At 43.3% G+C, this 25,305-nt stretch overlaps 1 protein-coding gene across 12 annotated transcripts in view; it reads right to left on the reverse strand.

Moving 5' to 3' along the window:
- FRMD4A (FERM domain containing 4A) overlaps window positions 1–25,305 on the reverse strand; it is a 750,010-nt gene that overhangs the window by 119,689 nt on the left and 605,016 nt on the right. For all 12 annotated transcript variants that reach the window (XM_070802094.1, XM_070802096.1, XM_070802095.1 and 9 more), the window contains 3 exons: window positions 23,523–23,607; window positions 8,694–8,750; window positions 7,763–7,785 (listed from right to left, as the gene is read on the reverse strand). In XM_070802094.1, coding sequence (XP_070658195.1) covers window positions 7,763–7,785; window positions 8,694–8,750; window positions 23,523–23,607 — 165 coding nt within the window. The remainder of the gene's footprint in view (window positions 1–7,762; window positions 7,786–8,693; window positions 8,751–23,522; window positions 23,608–25,305) is intronic.

Raw genomic sequence — 25,305 nt, forward strand, 5'->3', positions numbered from 1 at the left:
GAAATTTGCAAGTTTGTGTATTAAAGATACTAATAGGTTATGTAAGTTGTATTCCAAATGTTGACTCTTCCAAACACAGCTGTCCGAGTCTTTTTTTTTTTTTTACTAATTATCTAAAAGTCTCAGTAAATCTATTTCTCTTACTATATGATCATACCAGCTGCTTTCTTTCAAGAGGCCAATTAAAACACTGTAGGAAAATATACCCCAAATGATCAAATGCTCTAAGACTGCTATAAAACTGAGCTCTGACTTGCAGTAGTAAAACCACTTATGTAAGTGCAAAGTAATGATGCTGGAGGCTCAGAATTGTGATTTATAGACTGCCGCCTGCAATTAATCAGCTTTCAATGCTCTTTTAGCAGGGCAAGAAAATAATGCTGCCATCTTTTAAAAGATAGTAATCTATATAAATGTTTATGTTACCAAAAAAGTCCTTTAGAAGAAAGTCAGCCCTTTGTCTTCTTTTCCTGTTGATCTTTTAAAATTCTCCGTTTAACCTGCATGTGTGTGTGTGCTGAGTGACCTCAGTCATGTCCAACTCTATGCGACCCTATGGACTGTAGCACACCAGGCTCCTCTGTCCATGGGATTCTCCAGGCAATAATACTAGAGTGGGTTGTCATGCCCTCCTCCAGGGGATCTTCCCAACCCAGGGATGAAACCCTGGGTCTCCTGTTTCCTGCATTGGCAGGCGGGCTTTTTACCACTGAGCCACCTGGGAAGCCCTCCTTTAACCTATGACTGCCTAAAAGGCATCACCTAGTCTAACAAAAAGACAAAAAAATAAACCCACAAAACCTACAAGCCTGGAATTTTCAGATACCAGTAAGTATTATTTCATTGCATTAATTCACAAATGCTCTTAAAAAATGCAGAACAGATATCACATAAAGAACAAAAAAAATCAAGAGGGTATATTTTTTCCCCACAGAAATTTCATTTTATCTCTTAGTGAACACATGGTCCCATGGTTTACAGAAGATAAAATATTAAAAGGTCTTCATTTATTTATTTATTTATTTTGCTTCTAACTGCTCTTCTAGAGACCTAAGACCAGGCAAGTCTGTGGAAGCTGAAAGGAATTTTTCGGGACAAATAAATACTCCAATTGCTCATCTAAAATGGAGTTAAAAATCAATTTCTTTTGTTAATGAAGGACCACTATTCATTTCTGTTGAGGGAGTAACGTGCTGCTCTGTATCTAAAAGTAGTATTATCGTTATTAAGGAGAATTAGAAATCTGCAGGTTGATAAATCAAAGGTTATAGTAAGACTCTTACTGACCCTGGAACTCTGAGAGGCAGATATTGTCTCACTAGGACCAGCCCATAACCCGGTACAGGTGTCACAGAAACTCCTTTGACTCTGGTTGCTGTGTTTATTTGGACCTGAGAAGCTGCAGATGGAAGGCAGCTTGCCATCATCTTTAAAGCAAGCACATGATGAGCTTTGCCTAACAGGTAAGCAAAGTGTGACTCACAGATCTTTACATGGGATTTCCTCATTATAAGCCTTTTTCAAGAGCTGACTGCTTACTGGTCCTCATAAGTCTTTCAGTGATTAGCATGGCTTTCCTGATAGCTCAGTTGGTAAAGAATCTGCCTGCAATCTGACCTGAGTTAGATCCCTGGGTTGGGATGATCCCCTGGAGAATGGAAAAGCTACCCACTCCAGGATTTTGGCCTAGAGAATTCCATGGACTCTACAGTTCATGGGGTCACAAAGAGTCAGATACGACTGACTGACTTTCACTCTCACTTTTCATAAGTACATCCGGTTATCTGTAGCAAAGGTATTTCCAGGTCTCATCAGGTGGTCCCAAGTAACCGAGCTGTCCTGATCTGGTTTCTGTAAATCTTGTTCACAAAAAATTCTACAGAACCGATTTTATTTTTTACTGCTGCTGCTGCTGCTGCTAAGTCGCTTCAGTCGTGTCCGACTCTGTGCGACCCCATGGATTGCAGCCTACCAGCCTTCTCTGTCCATGGGATTCTCCAGGCAAGAACACTAGAGTGGGTTGCCATTTCCTCACTAGTCCCTATTAATTTGTGGATGATTCTTTATATCAAAGGTAGTGTGATTTGGGAATTTATTTATTTTAACCTTATATAACTGTGCCTTGACTTCTTTATTTTTTAAAAAATTATATATTTATTTAAAAAATAATTTTATTAAAAAAATTTATTTACTGGCTGTGCTAGGTCTCCATTGCTCCATGGACTTTTCTCTAGTTGTGGAAAGCGGGGGTTACTCTCGTTGCAGTACGCAGGCTCCTCTCGTTGCAGTGGCTTCTCCCGTTGTGAAGCACAGGTTCTATGGCGTGCGGGCTCAGTAGCTGCGGCACGTGGACTCAGTGGTTGCAGTTTCTGGGCTCTAGAGCACAGGCTCAAAAATTGTGGTGCATGGCTTTGTTGCTCCAAGGCATGTGGGATCTTCCCACGTCAGAGACTGAATCCTTGTCTCCTGCATTGGCAGGTAGATTCTTTACCACTGAGTCACCAGAAGCCCCAAAATATTTTTATTTATTTATTTGGCTGCCCTGGGTCTTAGCTGTGGTATGTGGGATCTAGTTCCCTGACCAGGGATTGAACTTGGGCTCCCTGCATTGGGAGCATGGAGTCTTAGCCACACTGGACCACCAGGGATGTCCTGGCAGCATAAAGTATTTTTAATCAATTCACTGATTTGGTAAAATGTTTAAAATGATCTTTTTTCCTTTTTTTTGGTGGCCCACTTTCAGAAGGGCTGACAGAAGGTAAAAAGTGAGGCTATTCTCAAAACCAGAGTATAAAGATTAGACACTAGGGTTTTCAGTTAAGATCTCTTTAGGGACAAAAGCAAAAAAAAAATCAAGTTCTGTAAGTAGTAACTTGCTTAGTACAGTGTACTAAGAAATCTTCTATTAAATTAAAATGTAACTATACAATTTGAAAGTCCTGTTCAGTCGATTAAATTAGGTGTTCCCTGCATTAGCTTTTTTTTTTTTGACCTTTTAAAAGGTGAGAATATTATTTTTCTACAGAAACCCAAAGTTTAAAAAAAAGAGTGAAGTAAGCCAGAAGGAAAAACACCAATAGAGTATACTAACGCATATATATGGAATTTAGAAAGATGGTAACGATAACCCTGTATGCGAGACAGCAAAAGAGACACAGATGTATAGAACAGTCTTTTGGACTCTGTGGGAGAGAGAGAGGGTGGGATCATTTGGGAGAATGGCATTGAAACATGTATAATAACATATATGAAACAAATTGCCAGTCCAAGTTTGATGCAGGATACAGGATGCTTGGGGCTGGTGAACTGGGATGACCCAGAGGGATGGTATGGGGAGGGAGGGGGGTTCAGGATGGGGAACACGTGTACACCCGTGGAGGATTCATGCTGATGTATGGCAAAACCAATACAATATTATAAGGTAATTAGCCTCCAATTCAAATAAATTTAATAAAAAAAATTTTTTTAAACAAGAAAAGTCAGGGCTTGGCATTTAAACCACTGCGGAGTTTGTGGTGAATAAAGTACATATAAATCCTGGAAAATGTGTGTTAGCTAATGACTAATGCTCAGGAGAGATAATCAAAGGAGAACTGTTTGTTTTTAAAACTGTGTTGAGCCTTTTCACCCTAATACTGCCTATGTAGCTGCCATGATGGACAGTTCTTAGGCTATTCAATTGTTTTTAAACAGAAATGCCAACTCCACTGATTTCCTCATTGCTGATGGACATTAATGTTTTTAACATATGTATGTACCAGGAAATGAAATATGATAACTACATGCTGTGCTAAGGAAAATACTACAAAGGAGAAAATATTATTTTTAGATAAGATGATTTCCTCAACCTTTCACTATATCTTATGAATTTGCCCACTCTATGCTAGAATACGGACATGAGTGACATATATTTCTTCCTGTTGTAAAAAACATTTACTATCCATCTATACATCTCTCACTTTCTTTCAGCAACACTGAACCCAAGATTTCATTGTTAAGTTCAATAAGACAAGGAAGTGAACAATTCAATTAACTGGAAAGAAAAGGGGGTTACGTAAGAATCAGCCTTCAAGGGTCTGCTGAGCAAAAACAGCCCAAAAGAAGAAACAGAACAGCTGTGAGTTTCACGAGAAAGAGTAGTTATGGCTTTGGGGTGACCTTACATAGTTCTTATTCTAGTAAAGTAATATCAGCACTTTCGACTTCTCCCTTTTGTTAAAAGAACACTTTTCTTCCTGTGCATCAAGGAACTTGCTCCCATAGATGTGGATTTTTTTTTTTTTTTTTTCTTTTCCTGCACTGAGCAGCTTATAGCATCTTAGTTCCTCAACTAGGGATTGAATCTGGGCCACAGCAGTGAAAGCTCCAAGTCCTAACCACTGGACTGCCAGAGAATTCCCATAATATGTAGAGTTTTAATACTCATTCTACATAAAAGTAATCTGTATCTATTCCCTGAAATGTAAATGTATAGGATAACAGCATCCTGGGCAAAGTAACCTTTTAAAAAAGAATGGCAGAGATTCATGATCTTCAGGCTATAAAGGGCTTCCCAAGAGGCTCAGTGGGTCAAGAATCCGCCTGCAATGCAGGGGACACAGGCTTGATCCCTGGGCTGGGAAGAACCGCTGGAGGAGGGCGTGGAAACCCATTCTAGCATGCTTGCCTGTAGAATTCCATGAAGAGAGGAGCCTGGCAGGCTGCAGTCCATGGGGTCGCAAAGAGTAGGACATGACTGAAGTAACTTGCACACACGCACTCACGGGCTATGAAGAGTTCCTCTGCCATCTGTGTGCAGCCATTCTTTTAAAAAGTTATTGGATCCTCTAGATTCCAGAAGGTCTCAGAATGAAGCCCTGGACCACGTATTATACAAAAGGCTTCCAAAGTGCTCCGTGTGTTCTAAGCTGACATCTTATGTTACAAATGTTGCTCAGGAAAATGCATTTTATTTACAGGATCTGTATATAAATCAAAGGCTTCCCAGGTGGCTCAGTGGTAAAGAATCCACCTGCCAATGCAGGAGATGCAAGAAACACGGTTTCGATCCCTGGGTCAGGATGATCCCATGGAGGAGAAAATGGCAACCCACTCCAGTATTCTTCCCTGTAATATCCCACGTACAGAGGAGCCTGGCAGGCTACAGTCCAAGGAATCACAAAGAGTCAGACACAACTGAGTAACTGAGCATGCACATAAGTCAAAGCTATTCAGTTAAACACAATGAAGAATGTAGAAGCTGGCATTCATTATCAATAGCAAAAACACCATTCTCCAATACTAAATTCTGAGAAGGGGACATCTAAAACATCTCATATCAAATGGGGTCCACTTTAGTGTTATGGGGATTTTCCCAGATGTGGACAGAAGATATCAACGAGGAATTTTGAATTTCTTCTCTGGTTCCAAACTCCAGGCCACTCAAACATACTAACTGTGGACCCCTATGGAGAACAGTGTTTATCAGGGAATCCTATCTTCCATGATGTGAGTTTTATGCTGGGAGATAAAGTGACCTTTTAGATAAGGTGTCTGACCTCTCCCCTCCCTTGGCAGCTATTTCTCACCCCAGACAGCTGCTGCTACAAACAAACTTCGATGAACATTTTGACAAATGAAGTCAAACCAGGGTCCTTTGTTTCTCTGCAGCCAACAAGCTGGCATTCCACAAGCTCATGAGGGGGCCATGAGTTACTGGAGGCCAGGCCTGCCCCCCTCACCGCTGGTCGCCCCTTGTGGCCCCACGTTCCCAGGATCTGTGGGGCCAGATGATGCTGTTCCTGGCTCACATTCCATCCTGTCAGGGGACTCTCAAAAATAAATAATATTTACAGCAGAGTTCAGAGCCGGTGAAAGAAAAGGGAGGTAAAAGTACCTTCAGAGTAAGCAGACCAGACGATGGAGGTCATTAGATCTGTGGTTATTAAACCATTTTTCGTGGGACTCCTGAGCCCTTTTTCAATAGATATGAACCTGCACTTATCAAGAGCCTCAACTGCAATGAAGGACATAAAAAACTAACAAATGAAAATAGAACAAAGTACAGTTTCTAAATCCTGAAAATGTTTCCCTCAACCCATTTGGTCAATGGTTATGGACCACCTACAATGTCCAAGGTCTCCTGCTAAGGTTATAAATAAACCTTCATCCAAAAAAAATGGACTACCGCTGTTTCATAGCAAGAACTTGGGAAACCTAAATAAAAGGGGCCTGGAGGTCTCCTTCTACAAATAATCAAATTGAGCTGAAGGGACTATATTTTAGGAACAGGGGTCAGCCCACTGCAACCCACTGGCCAGATCCAGCCCCCTGCTTGTTTTTATGTGGCCTGTGAACTAAGAATGGTTGGGGGGAAAAAATCTTAAGAAAAATACCTTAAAAGGTTGGGAAAAAAGTCAAAAGAAGATTACTTTGTGGTACATGAAAATGTATATGACATTCAAATTTCTGAGTTTATAAATAAAGTTTTATTGGAATACCGACATACTCATCTGATTACCTACTGTCTCTGGCTGCTCTGCACTTAGAAAGGGAAAAGTGATTAATTGCAACAGAGACTGGGTGGCCTGCAAAACCCACATGTGCACTGTCTGGCCCTTTACAGAAAATGCTTACTGACCCTTGTTTTACATTGTAAAAGAATTTTTTTGCTTTTGCTGAGATATCTGAATGAGAACATATGCCTCTGCCTTTGTTAGAAAGCCTTAGAAATGCACGGGGAGTAGAGAGAAGGCAGCTAAGACCTGAAAACCTAGTCAGCATGAACTTGACAAAGCTGGATAAGTAGAGGTAGATACCAAGTGAAGTAGGTTAGGTTACATTTACAGATCAGATTTCCCAAAGCATGAGAAAACATCCAAATTCTTCATTGGAGAAGAAGTAGGGATCCATGTTTTTCATACCACTTTTGTTAATTTCCTTTCAATGGGCCAGAATCCTATGCCCCGACGCTGTTTTCTTATACATGAGGTTAATACATGTCTCTAGGCCTCAATTCTAAAGAATGGGCTGTTCTGGAGACTTCCCTCAGGAGTGTCTAGTAAAACAGAATCCCAGGAATGGTATCTGTTTTCGAGCAGACAGCTCTGTTGGTGGAGGTTGACGACCACCCCCTATCTGACTCCATTAAAGATCAGGAGAGACTGGCAATACAGCCCTGCTAGTCAATGGGCCGTGCTTAATGAAATGAAAGATTGAGAATGAAGTTTGCAGGTCTATAGAGTTATTAAAGCTGGGCACAGTTTTCCCCATGGTTAAGTCTGTTTTTGTTCTCTCCCTAATGTAATATCCAGAAAAGGAAGGAAAGTAGAAGTAGGGTATTTATGTTTAACACTTTCATGAAAGATATCTTTTAGAGGCTAGCATTTTGTCTCTTCAGGGTTGGAACTAAAAGAGGGGGGAGAAAAGTCTAATGGCAGCCCTTTAGTAACTTTCATTGTTTTTCTTTCAGTTTTTGGTCATACCATGTGGCATGCTGGATCTTAGCTCCCCGACTAGGGATCAAACCCACACCCTTGGTAGTCTTGACCATTGGCCCACTAGGGAAATCCCTAGTAACTTTCGTTTGGTACAGAATATTCTCCTGCTATTACTACATCTTCTCTGCTTGACGTAATTTTTCCACTGACAAGTTGGGAACTGGATTTCATCATTAATATATAACATTAATAAACTGTCCTCCTATGAAGAATAACAGAATAGTTTCTTTTCATACAGATGCAATAGAATACATTTTTAAGCCAAAAAACCTAGGTAAACTCACCTAGAAAAATCTCCCTTTGCCTCCTGTAGAAGAAGAAAATTCAACATCAGTGACTCATTCTGATTTGTGTTACAGATTTTAAAATGCACTGTAGAATCATGAACTCCTCTGCTGAATCATTCCAACTGACTGCTATTTCATCCTATCAGCTACCAGAATATAATTAAGGAAGGATGCATGCATTTACCACCTGAATAGGAGACAAACTTTAGAAAGTTCTATACAAAGAAAGCAATTCATAATGAAAAGGAAAGTTTCCACTTCTAAGCTCTGATCTAACTTTTTCCACTGTAAAGATTCTGAACCTGGACATGTGTCTGGGTAGCACTATGTGTCTATATCTTGTGGTACTTGCTGTTTTGTCTTGTATTGTGGGCTTCTGCGGGTAGGGACCATGGAGTCTGTAATGAATCTAGCAAAATGCCTGGAGCACAGTAGTTGCTCAATAAATCTTTGCTGAAGGAAAAAGTGAATGACATCATTTCAGTTCATTCTGCCAGTGTTTCTGATCTTGCCCTTGTGGCTAATATTCAGTGATCCCTCTTTTTCCACACAAGCTTAAAGGTATTTTCCTCATCTTTCATGACAGTGCTTCTCCTGGCAATTAAATTCTAGCTTTTTTTACTTGGCTTTCTCCAGTGACCTGAAGAAAAGGGGGTCACCAGATGATCTCAGTTTCCCAATCTCAGGTTATACACACAATTTTCCCTTGCAGAGAGATACTGTCTTAAAATTTTGGACAAGAACAGAGAATAGAGGAGACACTGTTTATTGCTATGGTGTAGTTTCCCTAATAGCTCTTTCCTGCTTGTGGCTAAAGAATAAGGAGTCAAAGAGCTAGTGGTTATAGCAACTGCCATACATGAGGTGTCTTATTCCTATTTCTTCTGTATATGGCTCTAGAATACAAAGATGGAGGGAAACAACTTACCTGTAAAATATACGAGGCCAATTCAAACACTACTTCACTATCAACATCAATCAGCTCCTGAAAGGAAAACCAAGTAAGATAAGTTTGGTACTTTAACAACAATTTCTTTATGATCTCCCCCGAAAGAGGAGAGGTCTTTCTTATCTGAGATGTTACCCAGAATCTCAAACACCCATAGAACATCTTTTCTGAATTACTTGGACTCAAACGTTCCCTGACATCATTCCCTAAGCTCTTATAAGAGCTCCAATGGTCCTGTGTCTACACAGTCACTTCCAGGGCTTCATCTTTAGGTCTTCATGAGAAATTAAGGAATGGATCAGTCTCCAGCTTTTTACAAATCGGTCAATCTGATTAATTGATGGATTAAGGTTACTTGATCACCACATGCATTTTTCTTTGTAAACTCTACTTCAGAACCAGTGGTAAGACTTTGCTAGAGAAAAGGTTATGATGGAATTATGACTCTTTAAATTAAAGTTACATAAAGTTAAAAATACAGTTTCCCAGTTGTATGAGACACATTTCTTCATGTACTCAAATACTTCAAGGTAGCTGTTGACTACCATGATGTCAGAGCAAATACGGGCTCTTCACTCACTGCAGAAAGTTTAAAAACGTTTCTCTCAGGACTTCCCTGATGGTGGTCTAGTGGTTAAGAATCCATCTGCCAATGCAGGGGACACAGGTTCAATACCTGGTCTGGGACGATCTCACATGCTGCAGAGCAACTACGCCCGTGTGCCACAACTGCTGAGGCCTGCACCCTAGACCTGGTGCTCCGCAGTAAGGGAAGCCACCACAGCTAGAGAGGAGCCCTGCTTGCTACAACTAGAACAAGCCTGCACGCAGCAATGAAGACCCAGCACAACCAAAACAAGTTACTTTTTTTCTTTGAATTATAAACCAAATTCTGATTCATGGATTTTCTAATGATTTTTGTGTGGTCCAGGACTTGCCCCTGTATTTCAAAACAATGCACTGAAGCACACCTATATCTTTAGAGGGAAGGATATCCTGCAGGCTCCTTCAGGTTTAGGAATTTCAAAGATGGATAATAATGTTTGCTACCAAACCACCTTGGAGTGCGAGCTAAGAGAGACGTGGATGGATCGGGGACAATAATTCTTCATGCTTAACCAGCTAAAGGAGCTTTACGGCCACTGTAATTGATACAGATTGTCAGTGCTGCAGTGTGGAGGAATGCCTGGAATTGCAGTCTTGGGATTACCAGGTCCCATCTGAATGTAAATCATTTAACAGTGGACAAATGATTTAACAGAAACACTGTCCAGGGTTTCCACAATGGATCATTTCTACTCGCACTATATGCTTTTCCATTCCCACCAATCGACTTCCCAAAGTCACCGGTGTGTGCTTGTCGGTGTATCGGTATGTGTGCTCTGTCAAACATTTACACTGAGCTTGCAGGTGATGGTCAACAGTGGCTAATAGTTAACATCCCAGGAGAGGCCAACTCAAAACCAACCATCAGGAACAGCCCCGGAACGTGTGCACATGGTTTTTGGTTCATTACTTGGCTCATCTGCTAAAGGAAAACATCCACACTTTTGGGGAGAGGACAAACGTGGGGAGGGTGGATGGTGGTCATTTTCTAATTGATTTGGTTTTGCACAGTCCATTCTGTAGTTCTGGGGGGAACTGCCATCCCCTAGTCATGGGGCAACATTAATCATAATGTACCATTTTTCAGAGTCAAGCTACCTAAGATGCCCACCTAAACACTCACCTAATTTATATGAATTCTTTCTTCCCAACTGCATGTGTCCTCAGGGTAAATGAAAACTAGCATCTCTAAACCCACTCCAGTGTTCTGGCCTGGAGAATCCCAGGGACGGGGGAGCCTGGTGGACTGGCATCTGTGGGGTCGCACAGAGCCGGACCCAACTGAAGCGACTTAGCAGCAGCAACTCTAAATGGGGTGGGTTTCCACCTTCTCTGTCCTCGACCATCTCCCAGTGAAGATATTAAAAACACTGAGAGTCAGAACGTGATCAGTAAGAGTCAAAAGGATTGAAAAGTAAGGTGACCCAGACATCCCCCACTTTTGTAAAATCTGATGGGAAAGAGAGCTGCAGTATTCCTTCTCACTGTTTCTATTTAATATTGAGTTCAAGAATCACAGCTTTAGGCTTCCCTGATAATCTAGTAGTTAAGAATCCGCCTATCAATGCAGGGGACATTGGTTCCATCCCTGGTCCGGGAAGATTCCACATGTTACGGAGCAGCTAAGCCCGTGCGCCGCAACTACAGAAGCCCACGCACCCTAGAGCCCGTGCTCCACAAGAGAAGACACCACAGTAAGAAGCCTGCACATCGCAACAAAAAGTCACCCACGACTGCTGCAACTAGAGAAAGCCTGGGCGCAGCAACGAAGACCCAGCACAGCCAAAAATTAAAAAACTAAATCTTAAAGCCAGCATTGTCTGTCCTCGGAGGAGTCAGTTCAGAGATCTAAATGGTGTTTATAAGACCCAATCTAGGAATGGGGAATGGGGGCCAGGGGAAGAGATCCTCCAACTGGAAGAAAATTCTTTCCTGCTTTGCAGCCTCTGCCCAATTCCCTGAGGTCTGTTTACAACACAAGGTTCACAAAGGACGAAACCTTCCCCTTTGCATCCCTGGCCCTCCCAGGTGACTTTTACCTTTAAAATTCCCCTGAGGTGGAGCAGAGCTCTAGGCTTCCTGCCTACACCACACATTTCCCACTGTGCCTCGAACCCCAAGAGCTGAGTCCCCATGGGGAGGGGTGGATAGATGTTTCCAGGTGTCCACTTCCCATAGAACATTAGAGAGACGACTCCACTTTCCACCTTTTCCTTATCTGGCTTCTCTTGAACACAGGTGGCTTTTTTCAAGTGTTTCTGCTCAAGCAGAGCATATTAACTGAAGAAGACCACAGACTGCATGCGAAAACCTTGTGCTTTCCTGGGGCTCTGGGTTTTCCTTTGACGGAGGATGAATCAGAGAAGGATAGGGAGCAGAAGGCCCTTCAAGGAAGGGGTACGGGTGCTTTCCCATCTGGCACCACCCACGGGCTGAACGTGTGACATTCCTCTGTGTCCCCAGGGCTCCGAGAGCCATTGGGGTGGGGAGATCTGCAGAGCAGGGCTGTCTGCTGAACTAGAGTCTTCCTTGGGAATCCAAGGTAGTCTGGAGGGCATGGAGTCGTTTTCTTTTGAGATTCACTGGTAAAAGGGAGATGCTGATAGGAGGGAAAGTGATGTCACGGAGTTCACATGTCCTTCGGACATCTGTTTTACTGTGTTGATTTTTAGTTGCTAAATTGTATCTGATTGTGTCCAACTCTACTATCCCATGGGCTGTAGCCCACCAGGCTCCTCTGCCCATGGAATTTCCCAGCCAAGAATACTGGAGTGGGTAGCCATTTCCTTCTCCAGAGGATTTTTCCAACCCAGGGATTGAATCCTGTGTCTGCTGTATTGGCAGGGGATTCTTTACCCCTGAGCCACCAGGGAAGCACTGTTTCACTTTCTACTGAATAAGGCATGCTGCTTTCTCTGATCTTTTGATTCATGGTATGGAAAGACAAAATGTGACTCTGCAGGGGTGTGTGTAAGTTCAGACAGGGCTGGGAAGATGGTGCCACTTTCTCCCACTCCACAAGGTTTTATCCCAGGTGATTAAGTTGCTAAAGGAAGACGCTTGAGGTCATTTATCAGCAGTCTCAGGGTTAACAATATTCTCAGAAAGATTTCTACTTTGAGGGTCTCCGAGTGTTCCAAAGAAAGAGCCCCATGAGACCCCCCAAGTGGCAGGTGTTATGAACCTTCTCCAAAAGTCCTGAAAGCCGGAGGAACTCGTCATGATTGCCTTGCTCCGGGGACCTTAGTGGTGGTCTTCAGACTCAACTGAGAATCTTAACAAAAAACATTCCTCCATGGTCAGGAATGAGAGAAATTCCAGCTTTCATGGAAGATTCATGAGAGAATTATAACAGAAAAGATGATGAGCAACCACATGGTAGGTTGAGGAGATTTCCATGAGGACGACCTTTGCAAAGTTCAAGCAAAACAACCTGCAGGGCTGTCCAGTGGATTTCCTAGTAAATCTTCACCCATTGTAATAACCATCTTTCTTTGCACCCACAATACGCCTGAAGAAGATGGTTTCCTGCCATCCTCTTTAAGACACCTTCTACTTTGGGACTTTGAATAAATGCATCACTGGACCTCATTGAGTTTCAGTTTTCTCATCAGTAGAATAAGGAGAACACTTTCTTTTCTTTCTTTCTTCATTTCTCCCTTTCTTGGCCATGCCTTGTGACTTGCGGAAACTCAGTTCCCTGACCAGGGATCAAACCTATGGCCCCTGCACTGGGAGCAAGGGAGTCCACTGGACCTCCAAGGAACTCCCAGGAGAACAGTTTCTTTTTCAAGTACTGTACTAAGTCTGGTGAGGTGGAACTCTGTACAGGTGATTTGGACACTCTAAGACACACCACAAAGATCAAGTCTGTATTATTATTTTTTTGTTCCCTGGTCTTTACAGATCATCTGAACTCCACAGAATCTCTGTTCTGTTTACAGTTCTGTTCATGGTGTTTTTTTTTTTTTGCATTTATGTTTTAGAATTTATTGGAATCTTTAATAAGACTTAAAAAAAAAAGAGGTGGGAAGCATTGTGGAAGTGTGTGTCTGCACGTGTCTGTGTATTGGCCACCGTGTCTACCATCCCAGTGGGTCCTCACACCCACATCAGCCTCACTGTGCCCGGTGCCTGCCCCGTCTCATTGCACAACCTGTAGTGTCTACAGGAAGGCACCCCCAGGCAGTGAGGGGCTGGGGTGCAGGATGAGACTGATGTGGTCTTGCACACTTCCTCTTTCTGAGCCCTTTGCCAGGTTTCCATCAGTCGAGTCACTTCACGTTTGTCTGGGGCACTCGCACTTGGTGGCCCGGGGATTTCTCCCAGTGTCCGCAGCATACACTGCATTTCGTGATCTTGAGGAATCTCTCCTGTGGAGGTCGCAGGCACGGCCCAGATGATGGGTCTGTGTGTGTTTGTTTCTAGAGAGCTGAAGACGGAAGGCCCTCTCTGTCTTCTTTCTCTTCCTCTCTCTGTCACGTGAGCACAAACACCAAGCCGGCATGCATCCATCTAAGAGATAAGGACTGGGATTCTGTGAGTCTGAGATGAATGTTTACATTGGTTCCTTTGTCCTGTGGGACTTGATTCTGGGCTTTTGTTTCTCTCATCTTCAGAAGAGATATCATCTGCTCATTAGCAAACCTCCTGGAAGATCCTAGCTAAAGACTGCTTATTTCAATTTCAGCAAGAAGATGGTACTTAGATCCAAGTAGCAAATATGGACCAGGGATGACTGTTCAAACTTTAATCATATGTGATGTTCTCAGTTTAATGGGGACATCTCAGCCCAGGAGGCTGGACAAGACCCCCAGCACAAAGGAGGGATTTTAAGTTTTTTTTTTTTCCACATTGATTATGCACCTGCCTGGTAGGCTTCAGTCCACGGGGTCGCGAAGAGTCAGACATGACTGAGCGATTTCACTTTTACTTTTCACTTTCATGCACTGGAGAAGGAAATGGCAACCCACTCCAGTGTTCTTGCCTGGAGAATCCCAGGGACTGGGGAGCCTGGCGGGCTGCCATCTATGGGGTTGCACAGAGTCGGACACGACTGAAGTGACTTAGCAGCAGCAGCATGCGTCTGGTTCAGTGATACATCAAAAGAAGCTGATTATCAAAATTTACTTAGAAAAATGCTAGTGCCAACTTTTTCTCCAACCCAACAAGACATATTTCTGTGCATTCTCAGATGGTGACCAGGGGTCCTGCCTCTTTGGTTATAATATTTGACAAGATACATTTTGAGATCAAGCACTTAAATGTGATAGATGGATTTATTTAAAAAGTGGATGGTCATCCCCTTCAGTTTAAATGTGAGATTCAAACAAGGCAGCTAGTCATCTTGACCAGTCCCTTACTTCACCCAACTTAAGTCATCTGAGGATCAGATAACTCCTCCGAGGGACTGAATAGCAGTGTAAGGTCCTTCAGCAAGTGAGCCTCTCTTCTTGTCTCTTGGAAGGTATGCCACTGAAGACGACTGGAAGCTAGACTGCAGAGTTCTTTATTTCCTTATAACTTTAAGACCTATCATCTAATGGAATCCTTCTCCCTAAACATTGAAAAAAACACTTGACATTTTATGACCTAGAAATTGTTGTTTTGCAAAGCTTTTGAAAATGATTGTGGCAACTAATTTTTGACAGCAATCTCACTCTGCCAGTGGAGAATTCCAAGCAGGCAGGATTCCATCCTGAAGGTGGGGAAAGTGCTGGGATTAGAGTCCACGTCCACCCCATCACTCCCTCTAGCATGACAAGTCCACTGTTCCCTGGCCGGACTAACTGATGGGCCTCTCCAGTTGATGGAGGAAGCCACATCCCAGAAGAGAGACGGCCAGATGGAAAGCCTGGCAGGAGGAGCTCTGGTTTCCTGTGTCGCTTCCCAGGAAAAACACATCATCCCAGGCCCACTTCCCATGTGAGCTTTCCTAGGAACCAGACACACATTTCTGAATGAGTTTTATCCATCCCTTGGCCATAAATTTCCTTTCCATCATCCACTTGAAACACAACCAAGCTGAAAAACAACAGAAACGCTGTTGGAGCAAAATGGCCACGTGGGGCATCAGTGACCCCTTTCTAAACCTCCTCCTGCTCCACTTAAAGGCAATACTTCCAGCCCTGGTCACTGCTGACCAGATTCTAACATTCTGCATCTTGGACAGATTATGACTGTTATTTCCTGCTCTTTTTGGTAGAAAATAAGGGGACTGAAAAGAAAGGAGAAGTGAGAGAGGACCCACTGTAGTTATGTTTTCTGCCTCCTGGTGAAGGAAGAGTGGAGGGCGGGAGCTGGCATTCGTGGCTTGGGGAAAATGACAAGATAAACAAACAAAACATCTTTCCTCACTTTTGTGCTGTTGAAGAGATCAGAAGTTGGTTCTCTGGAGAAGATGATACCCAGGAAGCTGGGATGAAGTGGGCAGAGCGATCAGGGATTAAAAGGAGATCTACACCCCAGTGGTGGCCACTCCCTCCCCCAAATGCTAAAGTGGGAGCTGACATCCCAGGAGCGAAGTAAGGCAATGAAGAGTCACGAGAAAAGACCCCAAGCGCTGATACTCGGGGTTCCTGCTGAAAGAACGAGCTTGCCAGGGACACAGACACAGGGGACCATCTCCACCTGGGCACTGGGAGCTTTTGAGTGTCTCACTCTTAGTTGTGGATGGAAAGCCCCCTACATAAAAGGCAGAGTGCATGCTCGCTCTGTCACTTCCGTCATGTCTGACTCTTTGCAATCTCATGGACTGTAGCTTGCCAGGCTCCTCTGTCCATGGGATTCTCCAGGCAAGAATACTGGACTGGGTTGTCATGCCCTCCTCCAAGGGATTTTCCTGACCCAGAGATCGAACCGGTGTCTCTTATGTCTCCTGCATTGGCAGGTGGGTTCTTTACCACTAGCGCCTCCTGGGAAGCCCACATAAAAGACAGAGACCAAAAAAATCAACAGGAAACAAAAAGAACTGGAAAGAAACAGAACATGCATGATAATTAACATTACTGGAGAGATAAGAGGATATTTAGGGACTTCCTTGGTGGCTCAGAAGGTAAAGCATCTGTCTACAATGCGGGAGACCTGGGTTAATCCCTGGGTTGGGAAGATCTCCTGGAGAAGGAAATGGTAATCCACTCCAGTACTATTGCCTGGAAAATCCCATGGACAGAGGAGCCTGGTAGGCCACAGTCCATGGGGTCTCAAAGAGTCAGAGACTACTTCAGTTTCACTTTCACTTTCAAGAGGATATTTGGTTCAAAGACAATAATAGAATTATATGTATCTAAAGAAAATCAGTTAATATGAAGGAAGTCTGAGAAATTCAAAGCATGATAGTAAAGGTTAAAAAGTCAATAGAGGAGATTAAAGATAACATTGAGGAAAATCTTCCAGAAAGTAGAACAAAATGACAAAGAAGGAAAATAGGAGAAACGAGATGTCAAAGCAGGAGGTCGTGCCCAGCCTCTGATTAGTGGGGGCTCCAGAAGGAGGGCAGAGAGGAAACAGAGAGACATCATACAAGAAATAATACAAAAACCCCGCCAGATATGAAGAGGAATACGAACCTCAGACTAAAAGTGTCCGTCTACACAACATAGCGGGTTTACCAAGACCTACTTCAAGGCACACCATCCTGAAATTTCAGATAAAGGGAAATAGAAGGAAATCCTAACAGATCCCATGGAGGTCATGGTCAGGGTAGTCCACTTAGAGTGTACAGACACAGACTTCCCCAGAGCAACTCTTGAAGACTCTGAGGCAACACCTGTGATATACTGAGAGAGGTATTCTGTATTTTCACATCCAGTGAAACCATGAAATCAGATGTGATGGCAAAACAAAGACTTTTTCAGGTGTGCAAGGACCCAGACATTTCACTTCCCATATACATTTTCCCTGGATTACTGCAGGACGTTCTCCAGTGAAACAAAAGCGTAAAAACACAAGAAGACTCAGGACCCAGGAAGCAAAGTACCTACTCCAGAGTTGGGGTGAAGGAAAGACGGGACAGGAACGGGGACATCCTGGGCTGAGGGCTGCAAATGAGGCTACGTTCAGACGAGAGCAGAAGGACAGAGCGCTCCAAAAGGGAGGTCCCAGGAAGAACAACAGAAGCAACAGCAAAAAACCCAGCCAAAGAGAGGAACAGATGAATTACCCAATGTGTATGGAAATTAACGTCTATTATTTTCAAATAGACATTTGAAAATCTGTAGGAGCTTTTGGGAAAAAAAGATGGATGCATAGAAACTAAAGCAAGTAATGGCAAAATGGTTATTACCTTTAGGTAAAATAACTGGTTGTCTAAAAAGGAATCGCAACCCCAGGATGCTACTTGGGTTAGTCATAACAATGGTATGGGGATGGGTTTCGTGGTATCACCACACTGGGAGAAATGGGAAGGGGAAAGTGCGGGTAGGTGCATAGGAGACCTCAGTCCTCACTTATATCAAAAATGGATAAATCAAGGAATAAGACCCTGTTCCAGTTATTTAGAAGCAGAGAGGCAAATACCAGAAGAAACAGCTAAAAATTGTTGGAAGTGGTGGGGGGTGGGCTCTTTTTCATAAACAGCCTCTTGACTTTTAAACTATATCATATATTACTTAGATAAACATAAATGTGTTAAAAGTGGATGAAGCACTTCCCTGATGGTCCAGTGGCTAAGAGTCTGTGCTCCCAATGTAGGAGGCCCTGGTTCAATTCCTCGTCAGGAAACTAGATCCCACAAGCTGCAACTAAGATCTGGCCCAGCCAAATAAATAAATAAATATTAAAAAAAATAAGAATCTTTCCTTTTTAAAAAGTGAATGAAATAAGTTGGAGGAAGTGGGAATGAACAGCTTATTGTATCTGAACAATGTAGATTTCGATTCTAGTACATTGTAGGAATTGCTTCCCAAGCCACAGGGAGGGTGCTGGGTCAGCCAGTATCAGCATCACCCACCAGTGATGCGTCTGGCCCTGCTCTCGGGCCCCTCAAGGGGCCAGAGGGCAGTGCGGGCGGCACAGAAGACTGCAGCCAAGATGAACTTGGATCTGATTCCAAGCGAGCAATTCTACCTCAATGGGAGCTAGTAACGTGCCTGGTGGGGTGCTGGCCACCTTCACATCTGTCTGGCTTAATCTTCCCAAAAAGCTAGTGGGTGGGGTTTTTTTAATATTCTTGTTCAACTGAAGAGGAAAATGAAGTTTGGAGACATCACAGAAGGCGTCCACATTTATTGCAGTTGCTAAGACGCAGAGGTAGGAAGGGAACCCCGAAGTCCAAATCCCTAATCACAGTCACTCTGCTCCAGAGCCTCCGCCATCTGTACATATTTACAGGTGCCAAGCCTGTCCACCACTTCAGGTTCCTTGTCTTTGACTAAGTTACTAAGTGTCTCCAGCACCACTTTCCTCCCTCAGTAAACTTGATTCCATCTCACTCGTGAGTCTCACATAACGTAATATATGTGAAAGAGATGTTTAAACAAATGAAATTATTTACAAAACAGAAAGAGACTTAAAGATATAGAAAACACACTTATAGTTACCAAAGAGGAAACGTGGTGGCGGAGGGATAAATCAGGAGCTTGGGATAAACATACACACACCATTATGCATGGAGATAAAGCCTGAATATTCATTGGAAGGACTGATGCTGAAGCTTCAATACTTTGGCCACCTTATGTGAAGAGCCAACTCATTGGAAAAGACCCTGGTGCTGGGAAAGATTGAGGGCAGGAGAAGAAGGGGGCGACAGAGGATGAAATGGTTGGATGGCATCACCGACTCAATGGACATGAGTTTGAGCAAACTCTGGGAGACAGTGAGGGGAAGCTTGGTATGCTGCAGTCCATGGGGTCACAAAGAATCTGACATGACCGAGCAACTGAACAACGATCACTACTATATATAAGACAGATGACCAACAAGGACCTACTGTATAGCACAGGGAACTCTACTCAATATTCTGGGATAACCTATATGAGAAAAGAACCTAAAAAAGAATGAATATATATAACTGAATCATTTTGCTGTACACCTGAAAATAACAGCATTGTAACTATACTCTAATAAAATTAAAAGAAAAATTGTATATACTCTACGTGTCAATTATGCAAATAAAAATATTATTTTTGATGATGAGAGACAGGTGGCCTTGTGACATGATTCTGTCTCCTTTGTCACCACCAGAAAAGCCATCTCCGGCTTACTGGCAGGACTCACTACGCTCCAGGACAGATGCTGAGAAGAGAGAGCAGGGGCTCTAGAGGGGCACTCAGGTCTGCAGGCAGGCTGATGCCATGGGCACCTGGACCCTATATGTGGCTTGTTCCTAATGTATCACCTCCTCCACTTGGGGAACCTATAATATTTAGTTCTGGGGATTTCTTTTTTATTTCCCATTAATCCCAGAGACCTCTGTGATCATGATTCAGAACCACCGAAGTCGTCACCTTCAGCTCAGCATCTGTGACTAGACTGAACTGAACAACTCTGAGAGAAACCACGTCCGCTCCCTTAACCCAGGGGCCTGGATACGCACAATCTGGGGGCAACTTTTCACCTGCCAAGGTTAACGGGGATCTCACCCAGGCAGCGACTTTCTAAGCATTTACTGCCCAAGTCTGCCCCCTTGTGGACAGTCCTCACTGCTTATTTCTTTCAAAGTGCTTTCACATGGATTACGCAAAGACCATCAGACACTTGCTACCTATGAGGTAAGTAAGACTGGTATTATTTTCACTTTATAGTGAGAAAATGAGGTTTAGAGAGAGAAAGAAAACCACAAATCCTAGAATGACATTTAGCGTCTTTGTGCTGCCATTTAGCAAAATCCCCAAATATTCTAGTCAGAGTGCCCTGCGCTTGAGCTCAGGTTAAGTCCTGGTTCAGCAACCGTCACCAAGCGAGGTTCTTTCACAGATGGAATTTGATCACTGCCATAGCCTCCAGGATTTTGAACACTTGCATTTGGTGGAACTATTTTGTGCAGTGAGGTGCTGAAATCATTCTAGAAGGAAAAGTGATGGCTGATAGACCATTTCAAGTCTTGTGTGTGTGCTTCAGTGTGTGGTGGGTTGCTGCAGTCCCTCAAAGCTGGGTTTAGTTAAGCAGGAAAAGTACAGGCAGCAGGATGGGAACTCCTTTGAACACAGCCATTGGCCATGTCACAACAGGTGTAGCTGGCTTTGAAGTTCTCTGTGGAGGGTTTGACTGTGAGGGCACAGTGCAGCCCGGAGGCTGAGCTCTGCGATCCTGAGTCAGGCTGCCAGCGTCAGCCACTCAGGAGATATGCAACCCTGGTGAATCTCATAACCACCCTGTGTCTCAGCTGCCTCACAGAGAAAGCTAGGATAAAGAACAGTATTCACTTTGGAGATGGTGCAAAGTTTCAGCCACATAACTTACAGAGAGCACTCAGTGCCAAGCCCGCCACGGTGCCACGGGAGGAGCTGTCAGCAATCCCTCTCCCTGGCCGCTGATGAGCTGGCCTAAGGCTGCGATCATGAAACAGAAGGAGGTTTGTCGGCGGGTGCAGAGCGGGTCTTTACTTTAAATACATTGCCCCAGTTATGGTTCTCAACCCCAGGATGGAGCGTGTCCTTGGAATTTTCTGTGGGCATTTTGGGTTATCCAGTGAAAGGAAACACTACAAGAATATGGGAAGTTGGATGCAAGAGACTGTCCCACTCAATTAAGAACTGTGAAGAGACGTGGCCCTAAAGAAGATGTACAAATGGCCAGAGAGCACATGAAACGATGCTCAACATCGCTAATCATCAGGGAAATGCAAATCAAAGCCACAAGGAGAGATCGTCTCACACCACTAGGATGCTGTTTTGTTTTTTTTTTTTTAAACCCAGAAAATAGTAAGTGTTGGTGAGGATGTGCAAATCTGGAATCTTTATGTGCTGTTGGTGGGAATATAAAATGATACAGTCCTTATGGAAAGCAGTAAGGCAGGTCCTAAAAAACTGAAAAACAGAATTACCACATGATTGAGCAATTCCACTTCTGGGTATTGACCCCAAACAACTGAAAGCAGGGATATGAATAGATACTTATAAACCTATGTTTTTCCAGTAGTCACATACGGATGTGAGAGCTGAACCTTAAAGAAGGCTGAAGAATTGATGCTTTCGAATTGTGGTGTTGGAGAAGACTCTTGAGTCCTTTGGACAGCAAGGAGATCACACCAGCCAATCAATCCTAAAGGGAATCAACCCTGAATATTCACTGGAAGGACTGCTGCTGAAGCTGAAGCTCCAATACTTTAGCCACCTGATATGAAGAGCTGACTTACTGGAAAAGACCCCGATGCTGGGAAAGATTGAGGGCAAGAGGAGAAGGGGGTGACAGAGGATGAGATGGTTGGATGGTATCATTGACTCAATAGATGTGAGTTTGGGCAAACTCCAGGAGATAGTGAAGGACAGGGAAGCCTGGCATGCTGCAGTCTGTGGGGCTGCAGAGTCGGAGACGACTGAGTGACTGAACAACAACAATGTTCATAGCACCATTACTCCTAACAAGCAAAAAGTGAAAGTCATGCAAGTATCCACTGAAGGATGGATGAATAAACAAAAGGTGGGAAATGCATACAATGGAATATTAGCCGTCAAAAGGAAGGAAATTCTGACACATGATACAATATGGATGAACTTTGAGGACTTTATACTAAGTAAAATAAACCCGACACAGAAGGTCAGATATTGCAGGAGTCCCCTTATATGAGGGACCCAGAATAGTCAGATACAGAGAAATAGAAAGTAGAATAGAAGTTGCCTAGGTCTGGGGGTGTGGAGAATAGGGAATCATTGTTTAAGGGATACAGAGTTTCAGTTTAGTAAGAGGAGCAGTTCTGTGGATAGATGGTAATGGTGGTCGCACAACAAGGTAAACATGTGATACCTGTTAAGTGTTAACATACACTTATCAGTGGTTACCATGGTAAATTTTATCACAGTTAAAAAAATGTCTCACTGCCACAGAGAACAGTGGTTGATAAGAGGGTCAGGGTGGGCTGGAGAGGGATGGATTGGGAGCTTGGGATTAGCAGATGCAAACTACTATATATAGAATGGATAAACAAGGCCCCCTACTGAACAGTGCAGGGAATGATATTCAATATCCCAGGATAAACCACAGTGGGAAAGAATACAAAAAAAGAATGAATATATGTATAAATGACTCACTTTGCTGTACAGCAAAAACATTGTAAATCAACTTCTTGTTCTTTTTCAGTCACTAAGTCGTGTCCGACTCTTTGCGACCCCACGAACTACAGTACGCCAGGCTTCCTCCACTAAATCAGCTAGACTTCAATAAATAAATGAAAAAAGTTGTCCCACCCAAAGTGCCAATAGCATCCTTTTGAGAGATACTTCCAGAATATCCAAAAATGATCAAATATACATGCATTTGGTTATAAGACCTAGTGCATTTGTCACACTAGTCTGGGTTTCCCCTTTTAGGTCACAGTTGCCAAGTTAAGGAGACACCTAAAATCAAGTTAAGAAACACCTCCAAGGAACCATAACACAGTTACAGGATTGGAAGGAGTCACTTTATAAACACACAACAGCTTTAGCTCCTTGGAGTTCTCATTTATTTATAGCCATTAATTTAGAAATTACTTCTACTAATCAATAGAAGTAGTAGATGCAATGCAGGAGACCGGAGTTCAATCCCTGCATCAGGAAGATCCCTTAGAGAAGGGAATGGCAACCCACCCCAATATTCTCGCCTGGAGAATCCATTGGACAGAAGAGCCTGTGGGGGCTATAGTCCATAGGATCACAAAGAGTCGGACACAACTGAGTGACTAACACACTTTCTACTAATCAATAGCATCACAATTGGAGAGGGCAATGGCACCCCACTCCAGCACTCTTGCCTGGAGGATCCTATGGATGGAGGAGCCTGGTGGGCTGCAGTCCATGGGGTCGCTAAGAGTCAGACATGACTGAGAGACTTCACTTTCACGCCTTGGAGAAGGAAATGGCAACCCACTCCAGTGTTCTTGCCTGGAGAATCCCAGGGATGGGGGAGCCTGGTGGGCTGCCATCTATGGGGTCACACAGAGTCAGACACGACTGAAGTGACTTAGCAGCAGCAGCAGCAGCAGGGGCAGCAAGCTGGGATTCCCAGCTACAAAGGAGACTTTCAGATTTCAACAGAAAACTCGAAACAGGAAGAAGTAGTTCTTACCTTGTAGATACAGGACTTGGCATTCAGGAAGAAAAGCTCGATGGTGGCATTGTCCTTCAGGTATGAGATGCTCTCGATATAGAACCTGCAAGAGAACAACTGTCAATGAACCACGGACACACGGACCAATGAGGCAGAAAATCAAGTTGTCTGAGTTACACGATCTGACTGGAGGATGAGGACTTCCAACCCAACAGGAACAAAAGAAAAAGTCATCAATTCCTTAGTGCTTTTCAAGTTTTATTTATAGTGGATTAGGACCATCAAGATTGACAGCCCTTCCCATAGCTAGGAGCCAGGTTCGCCATCAGCCTCCAGGAGTAAACTTGAACTTGACCATTTACTTCTATTTTCCTTACCTGTTGCCAATTTTTTTTTTTTACAATGTCACTTGTTTCCATTACATTACTTTCTGTCCTAATCACTGTTAAGTTGGAGTTTTAAAAGATAATTTCTTTTGCTTAGTTGAATAAAGGACCTTATTTTTCTTTGAAATGGTTACAACAGATCTGAAGACAGCAAGGTAGGGTTTGACATCTCTACATCCAGAAGGCTGGGGCCGGTGTTCTTAACACTGTGATATTCATGAACATGAAGCCAAATGAAAATTGGATTCTTATGCAGATAAAGCTTATGGGGTTTTTTTCAAGTTGACACATTCTGAAATTATTTAAGTTTGCATTCAATAAGTCTTTACAAGTTGATTCTGGAGTTTATTCAATTCCCTAATTAGATAAGGCACTTGTACTTGTCTTAGGATCAGCTGTACTGAGGGAGCCGAGATGACAGGGGAGAAGGAAATGATTAGCATGCAGAGCCTTGGAGGGGAGGAGGTTCTGAGTAAGGGGTGACAACTCCTGGGGGGGCCTCATGGAAACTGGGTACCTGCCTCATGGAAACTGGGGGCACCTGCCTTGTGGAAACTGGAGGCACCAAGAGGGGGTAGAAGGTGAAATGAGAAAAAAGCAAGTGCTGTGGTCTTTCAGAACAGCATTAAGATATGATGGAAGGAGTCACGGGGAGGAAGTCAAGAGCCCAGTAATCTGTGCCCAGGGCTTTGTGATTCAGGACAAGTCACACTGGGCTTCTGCTTGCCAGACTATAAAAGACAGCAGGACGCCATCAGCAGTTCCCCACCTAAAATGTTTGCTGCTTTCAAGTACTGGAACCTAATGCAGATTAAGAGCTTCCTGGTGGCTCAGTGGTAAAGAATCTGCTTGCATGCAGATCCCTGGGCTGGGAAAATCTACTAGAGAAGGAAATGGCAACCCACTCCAGTATTCTTGCCTGGAGAATTCTATGGACAGAGGAGGTGATGGGCTAACAGTCCATGGGGTTACAAAAGAGTTGGACATGACTTCGAGACTAAACAACAATAAAAACAGCAAAACCAACACACCAACATTGCATAAGGCAAACAACAGGTTTGTGTAGGCTAGGGTAAGTCCATGGCATCCCACTTTGCAACCTCTGGTCTACAGCTAAGTAAACAACATCTTTGACCATTTCACAGATATGCACAGAGGCTGTTGTGATGAATACAACACAGATTCAGTTAAATTTGTGAGTAACTCCAGAGTAACTTCAGATATTAGTAGATATTTTCAATCCACAGATATTAATCCTACAATTACCATCATGAAAGGTCTACAAAATTTTTGGAAATTACAATTCTATCTTCATTTGTGCAAAGCCTGGGAATGAACAGGCTGGCTGATTACCCCTTTCCCCTACTGAAAATACAAAGCACTTGCCTCCTGCTTTTGGATCAAGCATTTTAAGT

This window comes from Bos indicus, chromosome 13, assembly GCF_029378745.1.
Source record: "Bos indicus isolate NIAB-ARS_2022 breed Sahiwal x Tharparkar chromosome 13, NIAB-ARS_B.indTharparkar_mat_pri_1.0, whole genome shotgun sequence".
NCBI lineage: Eukaryota > Metazoa > Chordata > Mammalia > Artiodactyla > Bovidae > Bos > Bos indicus.